This window comes from Rhinopithecus roxellana, chromosome 3, assembly GCF_007565055.1.
Source record: "Rhinopithecus roxellana isolate Shanxi Qingling chromosome 3, ASM756505v1, whole genome shotgun sequence".
NCBI lineage: Eukaryota > Metazoa > Chordata > Mammalia > Primates > Cercopithecidae > Rhinopithecus > Rhinopithecus roxellana.
The window spans coordinates 144,773,744-144,795,917 of NC_044551.1; the positions used below are offsets into that span (position 1 = coordinate 144,773,744).

Sequence of the window (22,174 nt, forward strand, 5' to 3'; positions counted from 1 at the left end):
ATGGTTGAAATAATTTACACTCCCACCAACAGTGTAAAAGCGTTCTTATTTCCCCACATACTCTCCAGCATCTGTTGTTTCCTGACTTTTTAATGATTGTCACATAACTGGCGTGAGATAGAATCTCATTGTGGTTTTGATTTGCATTTCTCTAATGACCAGTGATGGCGAGCTTTTTTTCTTAAGTTTGTTGGCCGCATAAATATCTTCTTTTGAAAAGTATCTGTTCATATCCTTTGCCCACTTTTTGATGGGGTTGTTTTTTCTTGTAAATTTAAGTTCTTTGTAGATTCTGGATATTAGCCCTTTGTCAGATGGATAGATTGCAGAAATTTTCTCCCATTCTGTAGGTTGCCTGTTCAGTCTGATGATAGTTTATTTTACTGGCAGAAGCTCTTTAGTTTAATTGAGCCCATTTGTCTATTTTGGCTTTTGTTGCTATTGCTTTTGGTGTTTTAGTCATGAAGACTTTGCCCATGCCTATGTCCTGAATGGTATTGCCTAGGTTTTTTTTTTTTTTTAGGATTTTTTTGGTTTTAGGTCTTATGTTTAAGTCTTTAATCCATCTTGAGTTAATTTTTGTATAAGGTGTAAGGAAGGGGTCCAGTTTCAGTTTTCCGCATATGGCTAGCCAGTTTTCCTAACACCATTTATTAAATAGGGAATCCTTTCTCCATTGCTTGTTTTTGTCAGGTTAGTCAAATATTAGATGGTTGGAGATGTGTGGTGTTATTTCTGAAGCCTCTGTTCTGTTCCATTGGTCTATATATCTGTTTTGGTACCAGTACCATGCTGTTTTGGTTACTGGTAGTATAGTTTGAAGTCAGATAGCATGATGCCTCCAGCTTTGTTCTTTTTGCTTAAGATTGTCTTGGCTATTCAGGCTCTGTTTTGGTTCCACATAAAATTTAAAGTAGTTTATCCAATTCTGTGAAGAAAGTCAATGGTAGCTTGATGGGGATAGCACTGAATCTATAAATTACTTTGGGCAGTGTGGTCATTTTCACGATATTGATTCTTCCTATCCATGAGCGTGGAATATTTTCCCATTTGTTTGTGTCCTCTCTTATTTCCTTGAGCAGTGGTTTGTAGTTCTCCTTGAAGAGGTCCTTCACATCCCTTGTAAGTTGTATTCCTAGGTATTTTATTCTCTTTGTAGCAATTGTGAATGGGAGTTCATTCATGATTTGGCTCTCTGTTTGTCTGTTATTGGTGTATAGGAATGCTTGTGATTTTTGCAGATTGATTTTGTATCTTGAGACTTTGCTGAAGTTGCTTATCAGTTTAAGGAGATTTTGGGCTGAGGTGATGGGATTTTCTAAATATACAATCATGTAATTTGCAAACAGAGACAATTTGACTTCCTCTTTTCCTATTTGAATGCCCTTTATTTCTTTCTCGTGCCTAATTGCCCTGGCCAGAACGTCCAATACTGTGTTGAAGAGGAGTGGTGAGACAGGACATCCTTGTCTTATGCTAGTTTTCAAAGGGAATGCTTCCAGCTTTTCCCCATTCAGTGTGATATTGGCTGTGGGTTTCTCATAAATAGCTCTTATTATTTTGAAATATGTTCCATCAATATCTAGTTTATGGAGAGTTTTTAGCATGAATGGGTTGTTGAATTTTGTTGAAGGCCTTTTCTGCACCTATTGAGATATTTATGTGGTTTTTGTCATTGGTTCTGTTTATGTGATGGATTTCATTTATTGATATGTGTATGTTGAACCAGCCTTGCATCCCAGGGATGAAGTCGACTTGATCATGGTGGATAAGCTTTTTGATGTGCTGCTGGATTCTGTTTGCCAGTATTTTATTGAGGATTTTCACATCGATGTTCATCAGAGATATTGGCCTGAAATTTTCTTTTTTTGTTGTGTCTCTGCCAGGTTTTGGTATCAGGATGATGCTGGCCTCATAAAATGAGTTAGGGAGGAGTCCCTCTTTTTCTGTTGTTTGGAATAGTTTCAGAAGGACTGGTACCAGCTCCTCTGTGTACCTCTGGTAGAATTTGGCTGTGAATCCATCTGGGCCTGAACTTTTTTTGGTTGGTAGGCTATTAATTACTGCCTCAATTTCAGCATTTGTCATTAGTCTATTCAGAGATTCGACTTCTTCCTGGTTTAGTCTTGGGAGGGTTTATGTGTCCAGGAATTTATCCATTTCTTCTAGATTTTTTAGTTTATTTGTGTAGAGGTGTTTGTAGTATTCTCTGATAGTAGTTTGTATTTCTGTGGGAGCAGTGGTGATACCCCCTTTATCATTTTCATTGTGTCTATTTGATTCTTCTCTCTTTTCTTCTTTATTAGTCTGGCTAGCGATCTATCTATTTTGTTGATGTTTTCAGAAAAACAGCTTCTGGATTCATTGATTTTTTTGAAGGGTTTTTCGTGTCTCTATCTCCTTCAGTTCTGCTCTGATCTTAGTTATTTCTTGTCTTCTGCTAGCTTTTGAATTTTTTTGCTCTTGCTTCTCTCGTTCTTTTCATTGTGATGTTAGGGTGTCGATTTTAGATCTTTCCTGCTTTCTCTTCTGGGCATTTAGTGCTATAAATTTCTCTCTACACACTGCTTTAAATGTGTCTCAGAGATTCTGGTATGTTGTGTCTTTGTTCTCACTGGTTTCAAAGAACTTATTTATTTCTGGCATCATTTTGTTACGTACCCAGTAGTCATTCAGGACCAGGTTGTTCAGTTTCCATGTAGTTGAGCGATTCTGAGTGAGTTTCTTAATCCTGAGTTCTAATTTGATTGCACTGTACACTGAGAGACTGTTTGTTTTGATTTCCATTCTTTTGCATTTGCTGAGGAGTGTTTTACCTCCAATTATGTGGTCGATTTTAGAATAAGTGCTATGTCGTGCTGAGAAGAATGTATATTCTGTTCATTTGGGGTAGAGAGTTTTGTAGGTGTCTATTAAGTCTGCTTGGTCCAGAGCCGAGTTCAAGTTCTGAATATCCTTGTTAATTTTCTGTCTCATTGATCTGTCTAATATTGATAGTGGGGTTTTAAAGTCTCCCACTATTATTGTGTGGGAGTCTAAGTCTCTTTGTAAGTCTCTAAGAACTTTCTCTGTGAATCTGGGTGCTCCTCTATTGGGTTCATATATATTTAGGATAGTTACTCTTCTTGTTGAATTGATTCCTTTACCAATATGTAATGTCCTTCTTTGTCTCTTTTGGTCTTTGTTCGTTTAAAGTCTGTTTTATCAGAGACTAGGATGCAACCCTTGTTTTCTTTCTTTTTTTTTTTTTTTTGCTTTCCATTTGCTTGGTAAATATTCCTCCAGCCCTTTATTTTGAGCCTATGTGTGTCTTTGCACGTGAGATGGGTCTCCTGAATACAGCACGCTGCTGGGTCTTGACTCTTTATCCAATTTGCCAGTTTGTGTCTTTTAAGGGGAGCATTTAGCCCATTTACATATAAGGTTAATATTGTTAAGTGTGAATTTGATGCTGTCATTATGATGCTAGCTGATTGTTTTGCCTGTTAGTTGATGCAGTTTCTTCATAATGTTGATGGTCTTTATAATTTGATATGTTTTTGGAGTGGCTGGTACCGGTTGTTCCTTTCCATGTTTAGTGCTTCCTTCAAGAGCTCTTGTAAGGCAGCCCTGGTGGTGACAAAGTCTCTCAGCATTTGCTTGTCTGTAAAGGATTTTATTTCTCCTTCATTTATGAAGCTTAGTTTGGCTGGATATGAAATTCTGGGTTGAAAATTCTTTAAGAATGTTGAATATTGGCCCCCACTCTCTTCTGGCTTATAGGGTTTCTGCAGAGAGATCCGCTGTTATTCTGATGGGCTTCCCTTTGTGGGTAACCTGACCTTTCTCTCTGGCTATCCTTAACATTTTGTCCTTCATTTCAACCTTGGTGAATCTGACGATTATGTGTCTTAGGGTTGCTCTTCTCAAGAAGTACCTTTGTGGTGTTCTCTGTATTTCCTGAATTGGAATGTTGGGCTGTCTTGCTAGATTGGGGAAGTTCTCTTGGATAATATCCTGAAGAATGTTTTGCGACCTGGTTCCATTCTCCCTTTCACTTTCAGGTACACCAATCCAACGTAGATTTGGTCTTTTCACATAGTCCCATATTTCTTGAAGGCTTTGTTTGTTTATTTTCGTTCTTTTTTCTCTAATCTTGTCCTCATGCTTTATTTCATTAAGTTGATCTTCAATCTCTGATATCCTTTCTTCTGCTTGATTGATTCAGCTATTGATACTTGTGTATGCTTCATGAAGTTCTCATGCTGTGTTTCAGCTCCATCAGGTCATTTATATTCTTCTCTAAACTGGTTATTCTAGTTAGCAATTCCTCTAACCTTTTTTCAAGGTTCTTAGCTTCCTTGCCTTGGGTTAGAACATGCTCCTTTAGCTCGGAGGAGTTTGTTATTACCCACCTTCTGAAGCCTACTTCTGTCAGTTCATCAAACTCATTTTCCATCCAGTTTTTTTCCCTTCCTGGCAAGAAGTTGTGATCCTTTTGTAGAGAAGAGGCATTTTGGTTTTTGGAATTTTCAGCCTTTTTACACTGTTTTCTCCCCATCTTCATGGGTTTATCTACCTTTGGTCTTTGATGATGGTGACCTTCAGATGAGGTATCTGAGTGGACATCCTTTTTGTTGATGTTGATGCTATTCCTTTCTGTTTGTTAGTTTTCCTTCTGACAGGCCCCTCTGCTGCAGGTCTGCTGGAGTTTGCTGGAGGTCCACTCCAGACCCTGTTTGCCTGAGTATTCCCAGCAGAGGCTGCAGAACAGCAAAGATTCCTTCCTGTTTCTTCCTCTGGAAGCTTCATCCCATAGGGGCACCTGCCAGATGCCAGTCAGAGTTCTCCTGTATGAGGTGTCTGTCGGCCCCTACTGGGAGGTGTCTCCCAGTCAGGATATGCGGGGGTCTGGGACACACTTGAGGAGGCATTGTGTCCCTTATCAGAGCTCAAACGCTGTGCTGGGAGATCTGCTGCTCTCTCCAGAGCCATCAGGCAGGGACATTTAAGTCTGCTGAAGCTGAGCCCACAACTGCCCCTTCCCCCAGGTGCTCTGTCCCAGGGAGATGGGAGTTTTATCTTTAAGTCCCTGACTGGGGATGCTGCCTTTTTTTCAGAGATGCCCTGCCTAGAGAGGAGGAATCTAGAGAGGCAGTCTGGCCGGAGCAGCCTTGCTGAGCTGTGGTGGGCTCTGCTCACTTCGAACTTCCGGGTGGCTTTGTTTACACTGTAAGGGTAAAACTGCCTACTCAAGCCTCAGCAATAGTGGACGCCCCTCCCCTCACCAAGCTCGAGCGTCCCAGTTTGACCTCAGACTGCTGTGCTGGCAGCGAGAATTTCAAGCCAGTGGATCTTGGCTTGCTGGGCTCCATGAGCGTGGGACCTGCCAAGCCAGACCACTCAGCTCCCTGGCTTCAGCCCCCTTTCCAGGGGAATGAATGGTTTTGTCTTGCTGGTGTTCCAGGTACCACTGGGGTATGAAAAAAACACTCCTGCAGCTAGCTCGGTGTCTCCCCAAATGGCCACCCAGTTTTGTGCTTGAAACCCAGGGCCCTGATGGTGTAGACACCAGAGGGAATCTCCTGGTCTGCGGGTTGCAAAGACCATGTGAAAAGCTCAGTATCTGGGCTGGAGCGCACTGTTCCTCACAGCACAGTCCTTCACGGCTTCCCTTGGCTAGGGGAGGGAAATCCCCAGACCCCTTGCACTTCCCTGGTAAGGTGATGCCCCACCCTGCTTTGGCTCACCCTCCATGGGCTGCACCCACTGTCCAACCAATCTCAATGAGATGAACCAGGTACCTCAGTTGGAAATGCAGAAATCACCCCCTTCTGCATCGATCTCACTGATAGCTGCAGACTGGAACAGCTCCTATTCGGCCATCTTGCCAGCAAATCCCATGGTGTCTGATTTGCACACAACATTCAATAAAGAGTAGTCATTGTTATTAGTATGGCCACACTGAGAAACATTAAACTTCATTTAATTAATGACAGGGATTTTTATTGTTAATGAATTGTCGATAATTCCTTGGTAATCTTTTGGACTTTATCTGTTTACATCCCAGCATCCCAAAGAAAGATTGGTCTCCTTGAAGTCAGCAGTTTTGTCTTATTAATCACTGTGTCCTTTGACCTGGCTTAATGCCAGGACTACTCAGTAAAATGCCAGTTAACTCAGTAAGCATTAGTGAAATGTATAAGTTAGAAAAATAAATGATGTTTTTAGGAAGTTTGAATATGAAGAAAAGAAAAACATCTTGAGATATAATAGGTTTGAGAGAAAGATTTTAGAAAGAAGAAGCCTTGAGCATTGTCACAGACTGATGGAGAATTGGGGAAGAGGCAAAGATTGAAGGCAGAAAAGAGGACAGAGTTGATGAAGCAGAGCCAACAAGGGAGGGGACAGGGCCACGGGAGGATGGGACCAATGGCACAGGTAAAGAATGAGATTAGGTCTCAAGAGATTCCCTCTTTCCCTGAAAAGAAGAGCAAAGAGAAAGGTGCAAATGCAGTTTAACTTTGAAGTTAAGGCAGAAAAATCCAGGGGGCTTCTATTGGATAACCTCTTACCTTCTGCTAAGGGGAAGGGATTAGAGCTGACTGAAGGGCCTGAACACAAAAGTTTTGGAACAACGTCAGGTTACATGATCAAAGTGAGTAGACCACCTAGCATCATTAAGGGCCCATACAAACCAACTGAAGCTGATCAGTTTGCTTGCTTGCATTTTTGTATATTTGTGCATTTATGCATTAACTAACTTTTAAAAATAAATATCAGCTGTATAGATTTGCTGGTGTATTTGTCTTAACTTCTCTTGGGAAAACAGCTGCTGTATAGCCAGTATGTGCTGTAGATTTGGAGTCATGTCGCACACTATCTCTGCAGAGGTTCTTTTCTGTTTAAATATTGGTGGTCCACTAACACCATAAGTGTGGTTTACAGTAATCGGCCTTTGTTTTTAAGTGCTGTCTTTTTCCATTATCATTAACCTGAATTTCCCATGCATGAACATTATCAGCATGATAAGGTGGAACTGCTTTATGGCATGCATTTAAGTAATCTTTAAGTCTGATCTGAAATAAAATGTGCTAGAATTACTGAGTTTTTTTGTTTGTCTGTTTGTTTTTCCCTAGAGTTGGACAAGTTATAACCATCAGAGCAAAAGTTACTAGAGCATTCAGCACAAGCATGGAGGTAAGAGGCACCTTTTCAAAGGGCTACCTGTTGGTGCTCGTTTCTTCATTGTTTACAAAGGGTAGAGCAGGAGGCCTAGACTAATATTTGGAGTTAATGAGATTCTCTATTTCACAAGGCTCTGGAATGTATAGTCAGGTCACAGGTAAATAATAGGCAGCGGATGTTTCTGGTGTTTCCTAGCTAAAATTCAACATGGCCAGGCATAGTGGCTCACACCTATAATCCCAGCAATTTGGGAGGCTGAGGCAGGAGGATCACTTGAGGCCAGGAGTTCGAGACCAGCCTGGGCAACATAGCAAGACCCAATCTTTAAGAAGAAAAAAAAATTAGCCAGCACAGTGGTAAGTGCCTGTAGCCCTGCCTACTTGGGAGGCGGAGGTGGGTGGATTGCTTGAGCCTAGGAGTTTGAGGCTACGGTGAGCTATGATTGTGCCACTGCACTCCAGCCTGGGTGACATAGCAAGACTTTGTCTCTTAAGAAAAAAAAAAAAAAAAAAAAAAACTCACATTTCAACATGGTACAATACAGTATTTCTACATAGAAGGATATACAGAAAATAAACCTGCAAGAGAAAAGGACACTCTTAATTCTTTATAAAGTATAGATTTTATTTCTTAATCATGCTGACTCTACTATTATTCTATTTGCTCTCCATCCCCTCACCCTCTGATAGAAACTAGTCCCATGATTAACTAGTTTTTGAAAAGCAGGATAACTGGACTTTAGTAAGAAGGTAAATTTAGAAGATTTTTTTTCTGCATCCACTTGGTTTTCTTTTCTCTACCATTGTGAATACCGGATTCTCGGGAGCTCTTGAGATCTCTATTCAGGTTAAATTAGGAGGAAAGGCATTGCTGGATCTCATATTGCACCTTCCAGCTTGCTCAGGAGCCATCCTTCGATCTCTGGGCATGAAGACATGGAAGAGCTTGCATTCGTTTGCTAGGGCTGCCGTAACAAAGCACCACAGACCGGATGGCCTAAACACAGAAAAGTATTGTCCCATGGTTCTGGGAGCTAGAAGTCCTACATCAATATATGGGCAGGGCTGGTTTCTCTGAGGGCTGGAGGGATAATCTGTTCATGCTGCTTTCCTATTCTCCCATGGCTTTCTGTAGTCTTTGGTATTTCTTGGCTTCTGCTGCATCACCCGACCTCTGCCTTCATCTTCACATGTGTTCTCCTTGTGTGGGTGTCTGCTTCCAAATTTCCCGTTTTTATAAAGATATCAGTCATATTGGATTAGGGGCCTGCCCCACTGCAGTCTGGCCTCATCTTAACTAATTACATCTGCAACAGCACTATTTCCACATTTACATTCAAAGGTACTGGGGGTTAGGACATAAGAATTTGGAAGGGGGAACACAGTTCAACTGTAACAACTGTTTTGATAGTAACCATGCCCTTGGTGATGGCTTTACCCTGATGTGGTCACCTCTTTTTTTTATTTTTGTTTTTGTTTTTGAGATGGAGTCTCACTCTGTTGCCAGGCTGGAGTGCAATGGCAAGATCTCGGCTCACTGCAACCTCCGCCTCCCGGGTTCAAGCAATTCTCCTGCCTCGGCCTTCCGAGTAGCTGGGATTACAGGCGCCTGCCACCACTAATTTTTGTATTTTTAGTAGAGATAGGGTTTCACCATGTTGGCCAGGATAGTCTCGATCTTCTGACCTTGTGATCCGCCCGCCTCGGCCTCCCAAAGTGCTAGGATTGATCACAGGCATGAGCCACTGCACCTGGCTGATATATATGGTCACTTTCTAGCAGTATCCAAATAAACAGAATAAAAAGCACTTGAAGAAAGCAGAAAGGAAATGCTTGTGAAAAAAACAAGCTCTGTCAGCGAATGGTGTTTCTGGACGCTGTTTATTCAACTGCGGAGCTCTTAGCCTTTGCACACAGGAGCCTCTGGGCTTGGCCTGTCTCCTGAGGGCCACACATTCTCCTGATAGACAGTCCAAATATAGATAAAAGCTCCTTTTCATTTCTCCTTTTCCTCCTCTTCCTGAGACAGGCTAGAATTTCTAAAGGAGGCTTATCTAAAAGCTAAGAAAAGAAAAATAAAACCCAGTGAGTTTGAAACCACAGATTTCTGATGCTAGGGAAAGTAAACCCTAGCCTCCACTGACTTTCCAGGCCCAATCTGCCATGCAGAATCTTGTTCTCTTTCATCCTCTGCAAATTATGACCAGGCAGCCTCTAGATTTTGTCGTACTTTCTACCACCTGGTAGAAATTTTTTGGAATTTTTTTTTCCCCTAACTCTAGGATGCCAACTAAACATTTTTATTTTTACTTTTTCAAACTGGAAATGTCCTTTATGGTCATCCTGTTCAATTTCAGTTTCCTGCCACAACTGAGGCCAGCCCTCTGCTAATTTGTTGAGCAGAAATAAATGACTGGCTTCCCCCTGAATCCACAGCAAGCAGGAACTCTGCTCTGTGTCAAACCCACTTCCACGGGATTCTCAGACTCTATTGATCAGTCTCTTCCCTCTTCCCCGCTCTGGAAGGTGTGTGATGCGTTACTATTAATAGATTATATTGTCCCATTTGCACTAAAAGCACATTATATGAGGGTTTTTTTTTTTTTTTTTTTTTTTGGTCCTTAGAGCGTGTCTTTAAAAATCAGTTTTATTGAGACATAATTTACAACATTAAAATTCTCCCGTTTTAATTATACATTTTGCTGAGCTTTGACAAAGTTATACAGTTGGATCACCACCACTATAATATACAACGTTCCCATCACTACACGAAGCCCCCTATGCCCTTTGCAATCAGCTCCCTCACGTCCCAGCTTGTGACAACCACTCATTTACTTTAGGTCAGTACCCTTTTTTTTTTTTTTTTTTGCCCTTTACTATATTTTGTATAAATGGAATGATATAGCATATATATAATCATTTGTGTCTAGTTTATTTTACTTAGCATAATGTGTTTGATTTCTGTTATTGGTTATTATATTATTCTCATTCTATTAATTTTGGGTTTAATTTGCCTTTCTTTTTCTAGTGTCTTAAGATAGAATCTTGGGAAATTGAACTTTTCTTTTTTTTCAAATATAAGCATTTAAAATTGTAAAATTTTCCTCAATGTATTTCTTTACCTGCATCAAAATATGTCTTTTTTTCTTGTAAATTCTTCCCTGACCTCTGGTCTGTCTAGATGTGTGTTGTTTAATTTCCAAATCTCTGATGATTTTTCCAGACATATCTTTGTTTTTGATTTCTAATTTAATTCCTTTGCAGAGAGAGACCATAATTTTTATAATTTCAATTATTTTAAATTTGTTTAGACTTTTTTTTAATGACCCAAAATATGGACTATTATGGTGAATGTTCTATATGTACTTGAAAAGAATGTGTTGCTTATAGTCAATGAAGTATTCTGCAGATGTCAGTTAGCCTAAATTGTTTCATAGCATTGTTCAAGTCTTCTGTATTATTATCATTATTATTATTATTTTGAGATGGAGTCTTGAACTGTCTCCCAGGCTGGAGTGCAGTGGTGCGATCTTGGCTCCCTGCAACTTCCACCTCCCGGGTTCAAGTGATTCTCTTGCCTCAGCCTCCCGAATAGCTGGGATTACAAGTGTGCACCACCACACCCAGCTAATTTTTGTATTTTTAGTAGAGACGGGGTTTCACCATGTTCGCCAGGCTGGTCTTGAACTCCTGACCTCAGGTAATCCATTCACCTCAGCCTCCCAAAGTGCTGGGATTACAGGCGTGAGCCACTGTGCCCTGCCAGGATTCTTAACTCTTCTTAATGTTGTGACCCTTTTATCATTATGAAGTGTACCTTTTTATCTCTGGTTTTTGTTTTGAAATCTACTTTGTCTGATATTAATTTAGCCAGACAAGCTTTGTTTGGATTAATGTTTTTCCCCCATCATTTCTCTTTTAACCTGTCTTATTTGTATATGTAAGTGGGTTTCTTATAAACAGAATATATTTGGATGCTATTTTTTAATTTATTCTAACAATCTCTGCCTCCTACCTGGAGTATTTAAACTGTTTACATTAGATTATCTATATGGCAGAGTTGAAATCTATCATCTGGCTATCTGTCTTCTATTTCTTTCATCTGTTCTTTGTTTCTTCCTGTCCCCATCTTTTCCTACATTTTTTAAAGTGGAGTAATTTTTAGTAATCCATTTTATCTCCACTGTTGGTGTTTTAACTATACACATTTGTTTTGGTTTTAGTGTTTTTTCTCAGGTTTGCAATATGACTACTTAACTTATCTGAGACTACTTTCAAATAATGTAATATCCCTTTGAGTATAGAGTAATACCCTTATAACAGTATACACACTGCCCTTCCCATGTCCCAGCCTTTGTGTCATTATTGTCATACCTTTTACACGCACATATGTAGGAGGTAAACCCTACAATACATAGTTATTATGTATGTTTTAAACAGTCAATCATCTTTTTAAAATAATAAAAATGAAAAGAATGTAATATATATATATATATATATATATATATACCCTACATATTTGCCATTTCTGGTGTTCTTTATTCTTTTGTGTATTGTGTATCTCCAGATTTCTCCCTAGTGTCATTTTCCTTCTGTCTGAAGATATTCCTTTAGCATTTCTTTTTTCAGCTTTTGTGTAAAAATGTCTTTGTTTCATCTTCATATTTAAAAGATGTACATATTCGGTAGGTATAGAATTCTAGCCTGGCAGCAGAATTATGTAAATCATGATATGACTTGGGTTTTTTGAGCTACTGGATCTATGGATTTATAGTTTCAAAGAAATGTGGATTTTTTTCAGCTATTTTATCTTCAAACTTTTTTCCTGTCTTTTGTGCGCTCTCTCCTTTTGGACTTTAGAGTTTTAGACATCTTGTTAATGTTCCACAGGTCACTGATACTGTTCTTTTTTTTTTCTTTCAGTCTTCCTTTCTCTTCATGCTACATTCTGTGTAGCTTCTTTTGTCATCTTCAACTTCACTGACTTTTTCCCCTGCATTAACTAAACTGCTCTTAACCTTATCTGGTTTGTTTTTTATTTCAGATGTTATATATTTTTTATCTTAGAAAGTCCCACTTTGTTTTTTTATATTTTCCATTCTTTCCTTATTATTTTCATCTTTTCCTCTATATTGGGAGTCAGCAAACTATGGCCTATAGACCTGTTTTATGAATAAAATTTTTTTGGAGCACAGCTATACCCATTCATTTATGTTTTGTCTGTGTTGCTATCACAGTACATTGGCAGAGTTGAGTAGTGGCAGTACAGTCCATGTGACCATAAAACTTAAAATATTTACTATCTGGCCTTATCCTTTAAGAAGATGTTGCTGACTCCTGTTCCAAATCTCTGAGTTCATGGTGCCTATATTTAATTGTTGTTTAATTGTAATCTTTAATTAATTGTAATTAATCTTTAATTTAATTGTAATCTTTAATTTAATTGTAATCTTTTGTTGTCATTCCATCATTTCTGTTATCTGTTGTTTTATTTATATTACCTTTCACCTAACAATTTTCTTGCATCTAATAATTTTTATTCGATGCAAGCATTGTGAATTTTATATTGTTTAGTGCCGGCTTTTGTTATATTTCTTTAAAAAGAGTGTCAGACTTTTCCTGGCAGGAAGATGTTGTTACTTGCAGATTGGTTTGAGCTTTTAAAGATCTGTTTTAGGGCCGGGCGCAGTGGCTCCAGCCTGTAATCCCAGCACTTCAGGAGGCCGAGACGGGCGGATCCCTAGGTCAGGAGATCGAGACCATCCTTGCTAACCCGGTGAAACCCCGTCTCTACTAAAAAATACAAAAAAAATTAGCCGGGCGAGGTGGCGGGCGCCTGTAGTCCCAGCTACTCCCGAGGCTGAGGCAGGAGAATGGCGTAAACCCGGGAGGCGGAGCTTGCAGTGAGCTGAGATCCAGCCACTGCACTCCAGCCTGGGCGACAGAGCAAGACTCCGTCTCAAAAAGAAAAAAAAAAGAAAAAAAAAAAGATCTGTTTTAAACTCTTCTATGGAAGATTTAGAATACTCTACTCTACGGCTACTTTAGACCCTCTTCTAGGTTGGGATCTTCTGTTATCTCTATGAAGCTGTTCTATCTTCAGTGAAATCTGGCTGGAGAGAACTCAAAAGATCCCCAGCTGTGTGTGAGTTCTTGGAATTGTCCATGTTACAGTTTCCCAGGAACTGCTTGTTCCTCAGAAGCTGTTCTTGTCTGGCCTTGTGGGGTTTCACCGTGTATATAGTCCAGTTAGTATCAACTCAAAGACTCACATTCGTATTTCTGGAATTCTTTCTTTTCTTTAGCTTACTTCTCTGGTACTCTACCCCACGAATTTTAGCTCCATTCAATTGAGCAGAGTTAGGTTTTCCTTCCCTAACCTAACTGTAAATTACCTTTAGCCTGAGAACCTGGGAACGCAGTGCTCCTCTCATTGTTTTTCCCGCCTTGGGGATCACAGTCCTGTGTTGCCTATTTTTGTAGGTGTGAAAATAGATGCTTCCTGTATTTTGTCCAGTTTTCTAGTTGTTTTCACAGAATGTAACTCCAATCTTACCTAATCTCTTATAACACAATGAAATTCTCCCTGGCATATGTTTTTGAAACATTCGGTTATCACATATAACTAAGTTAACTGTTCTAGTAGAAGATAGTGTTTAGAACTTATTTTAACACTCCAGAATTGTTGTTTTGTTTTTACTGTTAGATATTTTATTTTATTTTTCATTTGTCCATTTCTCTAAAAACAGAAAGCTGTATGGGATTGAGGGTTGAGAGAGTTGGGAATAGATAGTTTAATTTTGGCTAATCACCATCTAGTTAATTTAGGATTTACCATGTAAATACTAATTTGCATTTATGAGTTGAGTGACTTAAAATGAGTCATAGATTATTGATTATTCTTTTTACATGGTGTACATGGTAAAGATACAGATACAGATATTCTTCATTGTCGACAACACAGTGCTGAGCTGTGCCTGAGATCGCTCATTATTTTCAGAAGATAACATTATTCATCTGAAACATTTGGGAAAAGGTTTATTAGCCAGAATCTAAAGACAAGTCTCGGAGTTTACCAACACTTCTGCAAAGTGCCATCCTGAGGACCAAGCTTCAGAGCTCTTCACACAGGGGGAAATCTAGCCCATTGTAGTATCAACATAAAGTGTCTCAGCTACCTTCTTATTACTCCTGAACAGTTAATCACAGAAACAAAGCTGTAAATACATGATGCAATTCTGTCCAGGTTAGCTTGGTCCTAGGAGAAACCCTGAGAGTATGCTGCCTAGAGACATTTTAAAAAAGAAAAAAAGCTCTGAGGCTAAAGGCTAAAAAAAGTTCTGGTACATCTCTCTAGTGGTTTTATAAGGCAGTCACCAATATCTTGTTTTCAAAAGCATATTTAGTAATAATGAAGTTTAAAAGAGCTTATCATATAATGTCAAATTTTTAAAAATTGGAACAGGCCAGGTGCAATGACTCACCCCTGTAATCCCAGCACTTTGGGAGGCCGAGGTGGGTGGATCATAAGGTCAAGAGGTTGAGACCATCCTGGCCAACATGGTGAAATCTTGTCTCTACTAAAAATACAAAAAATTAGCTGGGTGTAGTGCCGCGTGCCTGTAGTCCCAGCTACGACAGAGGCTGAGGCAGGAGAATGGCTTGAACCCGGGAGGCGGAGCTTGCAGTGAGCCGAGATCGTGCCACTGCACTCCAGCCTGGGTGACAGAGCGAGACTCTGTCTCAAAACAAAACAAAACAAAATCAGAACATAAAACTGTAAATACATTACAATAATTTTATATACACATGCATATATACACATATTTCATGTCATATGTATATAATATGAAATGTGTGTATATATTATGTAATATATATGTGTATTATGTGATATGTATGTGTATATATTATATATAATATACATTTATATATCATATATGATATATAAATATAAAAAGCTAGAAGAAAATTCACCTAAAATTTAATAATTATTATCTCTGGGTGATGGGATTACTGATAATATATACTCTGGATAGTCAGATTCCACAAATTTTACATGATAAATAATTTTCATAATCAGAAAAAGTTAATTGTCCAATGTTATAGAACATCATTGAAAGAATTCTATTGCTTAAAAATAAATTAAAATTCTGGTTTCATTTTTAAAATGAAAGAGAGTGATGGTGCGTACATATGACTACATTTTGAATGCTGAAATCTGAACTGTTTCTGGATGGCCAAGAGTGTATTTATTTATCTTTTTTTCATCGTAGATCAGTATCAAGGTCATGGTACAGGACATGCTCACTGGCATTGAGAAGCTTGTTAGTGTGGCTTTCTCCACATTTGTAGCCAAACCAGTTGGAAAAGAAAAGGTAAATTTTGTATGTGAAGATGTATCTAGCATGTAATTCAGGGACATAGTAACAATTGCATCAGAATGTTATAGAAAAAAATGACATTTCTTCTTTCCATGAGATATACTTTCCCAAGATTTATTATTCACCAATATTTATTGTAAAAGTTATCATTCTGTGGTAACATCAGAGGAACAGGAACTTTAGAGAAAAGTACCTTAGAGAAAAGACGATATAGAAAGTTTGTAAAATACAAAAAATATTCCACATTGTTTTAAATGATCTGAAGGTCATATCAGTTTCTTTAAAATACTGCCTACTGGTTTAGTGCTTTTCATTTGTGGCCATATAACTCAAAATTGAGTTAAAATAAAATCTTTTTTAAAAAAATCAAGAGCAATTTAGCAAGCAGTTGCATGTTATAGATTAACCATTGTTAATACCTGAAGGAAAATTGTCAACATTGCTGAGTTATTGAAGTTTGAAAATAAGCTTCTGGGCATGTGGGGTGAAAACACCCTCCGAAGCGATACTTTGGCCTGGTGAGTGTCCCTAGCCAGCTGCCCGGCCACGACCCAGATCCACTCATCTAGAGGCTGCTGGGGATTTGCTCCTTATAATTTCTTGGCTTTTTTTTTTTTCAGTGTCAGGGTGCCTGGAGGAGGGTCCCGTTTAGTCTAAACACTGTGATAATTCAATCTAGAATATGAGTCTTTCACTCCAAGGATCATCCCAGAGCTAGACACAGTGGCTTCTCCTAGCCCTACTCTGAAGCAAGGAGAGGTCCTTCTCTGTCTCTTTGTCTGAAGCCTTCTTCAGACGGCCTCCCACTTTAAAGCCAGACAGATGTTTCCACTGTACCCAGGAGAGGTGGTGGCAGAACCACACTCACCAGCTCCTCTTCCTCATGTGAGCCAGGAGGCATAGAGATGGGCTAGGGCTGAGTTGGATCATCATAGTGCCAATGGCAGGTGTCCCTGCAGAGCTTTTTACCTGGGGCACTTCTCCCACTCTTAGTCTTTTGTTTTTGAGCAGAGTCTCACTCTGTCACCCAGGCTGGAGTGCAGTGGCACAATCTCAGCTCACTGCAACCTCCACCTCCCAGGTTCAAGCGAGTCACCTGCCTCAGCCTCCCAAGTAGCTGGGATTACAGGCTCCCACCACCGTGCCTGGCTAATTTTTCTTTTTTTTTTTTTTTTTTTTTTTTTTGTATTTTTAGTAGAGATGGGGTTTCACCATGTTGGTCAGGCTGGTCTGCCCGCCTTGACCTCCCAAAGTTCTGAGGTGTGAGCCATGGCACCTGGCCTCCACTCTCAGTTAACATTAAACACGTTGCAAGGCAAATTCATATTGCCCAAGGGTGTTGTTTTTCAAGTGGAAGTTCATATCAGCTAATTCTATTTGTTTAAATGCAGTTTTCTGGGCCATATCATGGACCTACTGAATTAGAATCACTAGCGTGGAATCTTGGATCTGTACTTTGCCAAAGCATCCCACAGAGCCTGTGTTCACTAAAATCTGAGACACTGAGATAGTCTTCCCAACCATTGTTTTTCCTGGCATCCCCACAAATCTCCAGACTTTTGGAAATGAGAGAATATGAGATGGGTGCAGGTGCCCGTATCTGAGAGCAAGTGACAAAGGAACGCACCTTGCCATCCCATTCCTTTGCATGGAGCAGCAGAGGAAGACGGTCATTTTCCCCCTCCAGCCTCAGACTTCTCACTCCAACTTCATGGATGTATGGAATAAGAATATAATAGTTGGCCGAGCATGGTAGCTCATGCCTGTAATCCCAGCACTTTGGGAGGCCGAGGCGGGTGGATCACCTAAGGTCAGAAGTTCAAGACCAGCCTGGCGCCAAAATGCAGAAACCCCCCTCTCCAAAAATACAAAAATTAACTGGGCATGGTGGTGCATGCCTATAATTCCAGCTACTTGGGAGGCTGAGGCAGGAGAATTGCTAGAACCCAGGAGGCAGAGGTTGCAGTGAGCCGAGATTGCTCCATTACACTCCAGCCTGGGCAGCAAAAGCAAAACTCCGTCTCTAAAAAAAAAAAAAAGAATAGAATAGTAACATTTCAGTCCAATCTCTCTTGAGACTGGAGAACTGGTTTCTGAAAGTGGAAAGTCAGATCCATTATGGTGCTAGTATAATTGATTGGTTCAGATAATCTTAATTGTAAAGCACCTTTCCAGACTAACTTATTTCCTAGTTGCTAATATGCTGGTTCAGTAGCTCATCACAAAGAGACCCATGAAAAATCAGTGGTTTGGTTTGAACCCATAGGACTACCTGAATCACTGTTCACAGTGAGTTTATTTTAGGATGAAATTGGTTCAAAGCATAATGTAGGCTGATTAAAAAACAAAGAAGAAATTGGCAATGATTAACCAGACTTAGTTTAACAATTGCACAGGCCAGATCATTGAAGGGACGTGCAAGACTCCACAGGGTACACTCATGCAAAGCCTTACTAAGCTAAAGCAGATGGTGCAGTGGGAGAAAGCAAGCACAGGCCAGCCTCAGAGAGGGTTGAGGCCTCCAGGCACAGCCATGCCTCAGGGGCCTTAGTCACACAAGATGTACTTCTGCGGAGTAGGATCACCAAAACATACGCAAGGTATCTTGGTTTCAGGAGAACCAACACACAAGTTTACCAAGCAGTCTTGTATACCCTGCTAGTCACACAACTAAAACAACACTGCAAAAATTGTTAAATCATGCTGGGTGCAGTGTCTCACACTTATAATTACAGTGCTTTGGGAGGCTGAGAAGGAAAGATTGCTTGAGGCCAGGATTTTGAGACCAGCCTGGGCAACATAGTGAGCCCTCATCTCTACAAAAAATAAAAAAAAAAATAAAAATAAATTAGACAGGCATAGTGACGCTTGCCTGCAGTCCTACTGGGAGGATCCCTTGAGCTGGGATTTTGAGGTTACAGGAAAGTATGATTACACCACTATGCTCCAGATTACACACAGTGCAACAGAGTTTCAAAAAAAAAGAAAAAAAAAAAGGAGTTAAACCAGTGCATGCCATCAATCTACACATGCCTAATCAAACTCCACAAGGTAGTCCAGGGGAGTTTTGGACTTTAAGCAGCATATTATAAATCACTAGCTTATTTTTTTTTCTTTTTTTTGAGATGGAGTCTCACTCTGTCTCCCAGGCTGGAGTGCAGTGGCATGATCTTGGCTCACTGCAACCTCCTTTTCCTGGGTTCAAGCGATTCTTATGCCTCAGCCTCCTAAGTAACTGGGATTACAGATGTGCTCCACTATACCCTGTTACTTTTTGTATTTTTAGTACAGACAGTGTTTCACCATGTTGTCCAGGTGCAGTGGCTCACACCTATAATCTTGAACACCTGATCTCAAGTGACTTGCCCGCCTCAGCCCCCGCAAAGTGCTGGGATAACAGGTGTGAGCCCCCACACCCAGGGATCACTAGCTTATTTCATCCTTATCTTGGTCAAGGGTCAATACCAGACTTTGAGAATCTTGGAAATAAGCATGGAGCTACCCCAGTCCAGCTTCAAGGTCACCCTTCCTTCTACACACAGGGTCAGCAGAGGACATTTATGTAAGAATTTGAGCTCTTGGTTCTGTTGCCTCATATTTCCAGGTTTCTGGAGGTTGGTGAAAGCTTTATTCCCACATATTGATTTTTTTGTTTTGCTTGTTAGATAATGTTTTCACCATGTAATGAAATTTCCAAATTGGGAATACCTCATAGTATAAGATAGCTTTCTCTAGAACATCTTTATTCCCTCTCTTTGCTTTCTTAATTTTGCAAAAGACAGGAAACATTTAGATTTCAGTGGAGTCAAAGGCCCCCTCCTCATTCATCGATTTGAATACTTTCTTATTTTGTAGTTCTGTTGAAAAATTTTAAAATCAGGGAACATTAATCGAGAGAACATTTTAAAACACATATCTTATTGCATGAAGAAATAATTAAGCCTGTGTTGATTTTTTTAGTTTAAAAATAATTTAAGAAAAAATTTAGTCATAACATATTTAGTGAAAACACTCATAAAAGCTCTATTTACTTGAGTTAGAGAACCGTGTAGCATATCATTTGTTTTTGCAAAATTCATGCTGTGCTTTTATAATTTAACAAGGCAATAAAAGATAAATGCTTTTCTTTCTCTAGATTCATTTAAAACCAGTCACACTTCTAACTGAACAAGATCATGTGGAACATAATCTGGCTGCTGAGAGAAGGAAAGTTCGATTACAACATGAAGATATCTTTAACAATTTAATGAAGGAAAGTAGCAAGTTTGATGGTCAGTAAATCCACTTATAAGAACTTTAATTCTATGACTGTGACAGGCAAAGGAGTCTTTTGTTAGAGCACACTTATTTTCATCTTATTATTACCCTTCAATCCTGATGACACTAGGTATCTTTTCCAACAAACCTGGTGACTAGAGGAGGAAGGGCCTGGCCATTGAGAATGTAACTGCTGACACCTAACGCCTCTTTAAATTGGAAGATCTCCAGGAGAGGAGATGGGGAAAAAGAGTGACAGGGACCAGGCAGTCATTAGTAAGCATGTGTTCGCTAATGATGGCTGAAAGAAGGGTTGATGACAATGCCATACTTTGATACGGTGCTTCGTGGCCTACTAAGCAGTTTCTCATCCACAGTTTCATAGGAGCTGCATGTAATCTCAACAGAGCAGGAAGCTGCAACTCTGAGCAGGAAAGAAACTTGCTAAGGATCATATGGGATATGAGCAGAGGCTGTAAGATCCTGCTCCTGTTGCCTGGTACTTTCCACAATCACCCTGTGTTTTATGAGCCATACTTCCTTAGTTCTCTGGTAGTGATTTCCTGGGCTCTTTGATGCCTCCTGGAGCCAGACTGGTGGGGAAAGGCAGAGCACCGCCCCTGCCCTCCTCTGCCCTTTCTTTTTGTCTGACTCCATCTCCTGAAGCCCCAGGGGATGCCAGTGGAGAGCACAATGAGGGAGGGGAGGAAGTGGAGTGAGCCTGCCCAGGTCCCACAAGCTGACCACTGCCAGGAGGGCAGAAGGTTCAGCACCTCTTGGCTCCAAAGGAAGGCACAGGAAGAAGAGGGAGGAAAGGAGAGGACAAGAACATGTCAGAATAAGGATGTCAAAAGAGAAGGAGAAAGAGTGCATAGAAATGCCAGAGGAAAGAGAGAGGTAGCAGCCAGTGTGGCAGAAGTGCAGAGCCTTTATTCTGCCCCAGGTGATATCCTGGGACCACCCCACAGAAGACTTCCGGGTTAAAAAAGAGATTTTTCAAAGGTTTCTACTCATTGCTGACCTTTCAAAGGTCAATACCCATTACCAACTTTGTTTGCTTTTTGGATTTTTCTTTGAGACAGAGTTTCGCTCTTGTTGCCCAGGCTGGAGTGCAATGGTGCGAACTTGGCTCACTACAACTTCTGCCTCCCAGTTTCAAGCAATTTTCCTGCCTCAGCCTCCCTAGTAGCTGGGATTACAGGTGCCTGCCACCACGCCCAGCTAATTTTGTATTTTTAATAGAGACAGGGTTTTGCCATGTTGACCAGGCTGGTCTTCAACTCCTGACCTCAGGTGATCCGCCCGCCTCAGCCTCCCAAAGCGCTGGGATTATAGGCATGAGCCACTGTGTCCAGCCCAGACTGAATTATTTTTAAGGAAATGAAGACTTCATCATTAAATGACAGTGTTAAGAAGAGCAAGTCTCTGTTTGTAAAGCTGGTCTCAGCACCAAAATACATTTCAAATGCATTTTGCTCAAGTAATGAAATAGCTGAACCGAGAGAACAACCCTAAGGCAGATGAGACAACCATTAATAAAAACCAAAACCTGCTGTCTCCTCATCCCTAAAATCCCAAGGAAGAATGAAATGACAGATAAAATACTTACTAATGGGCAAACCCGTACTATGCATGACAAGTAAATCTCTTAGGACATCTTAGGAAAACTCAAGCATTTAACACAGTTTTTAATAAGTATATGCAGTTCCCCTAGTTTCACTGGTCTTCCTTTCTGCAGCTATGTCTTTTAAGAAAAGCTTTCTGTCCTCGTTGAAATTACACTACCTGAGTTCATAAGGAGAAAGTAGAAATAAGTCACTAAACAACCAGAAGTCTGACTGACAATGTCAAAATACAGTTCTTCTTTTTTTTCTTTTTCCTTTTTTTTTGAGATGGGGTCTCACTCTGTCACCCAGGCTGGAGTGCAGTAGCACAATCTCGGCTCACTGCAACCTCTGCCTCCCAGGTTCACGCGATTCTCCTGCCTCAGCCTCCAGAGTAGCTGGGACTACAGGCATGCACCACCACACCCAGCTAATTTTTGTGTTTTTAGTAGAGACGAGTTTTCACCACATTGGCCAGGCTGGTCTTGAGCTCCTGACCTCAGGTTTTCCACCTGCCTTGGCTTCCCAAAGTGCTGGGATTACAGGTGTGAGTCACCGCACCCGGCAAGAAACAGTTCTTTTGAAATCTGTGCATGTTTATCCAGAGATTCTTACAAGAACTGCTTCCATCCTCTCCAAGTCATCCCTCATCTGAATCACATGTCTCAAGGTCATTCTCCACCCTTTTACCAGAAACTCTCTAGATCAAGCTGCTCCCCACCAGGAAGAGGGTGACCCTGTGATGCGTGAGGTGCTGGCCAGT

General features: G+C 40.3%; 1 protein-coding gene across 3 annotated transcripts in view; it reads left to right on the forward strand.

The window, feature by feature from the left end:
* ACOT12 (acyl-CoA thioesterase 12) overlaps positions 1-22,174 on the forward strand; it is a 72,836-nt gene that overhangs the window by 22,027 nt on the left and 28,635 nt on the right. For all 3 annotated transcript variants that reach the window (XM_010386028.2, XM_010386031.2, XM_010386030.2), the window contains exons 3-5: positions 7,119-7,179; positions 15,443-15,544; positions 19,686-19,821. In XM_010386028.2, the coding sequence (XP_010384330.2) occupies positions 7,119-7,179; positions 15,443-15,544; positions 19,686-19,821 (299 nt within the window). The remainder of the gene's footprint in view (positions 1-7,118; positions 7,180-15,442; positions 15,545-19,685; positions 19,822-22,174) is intronic.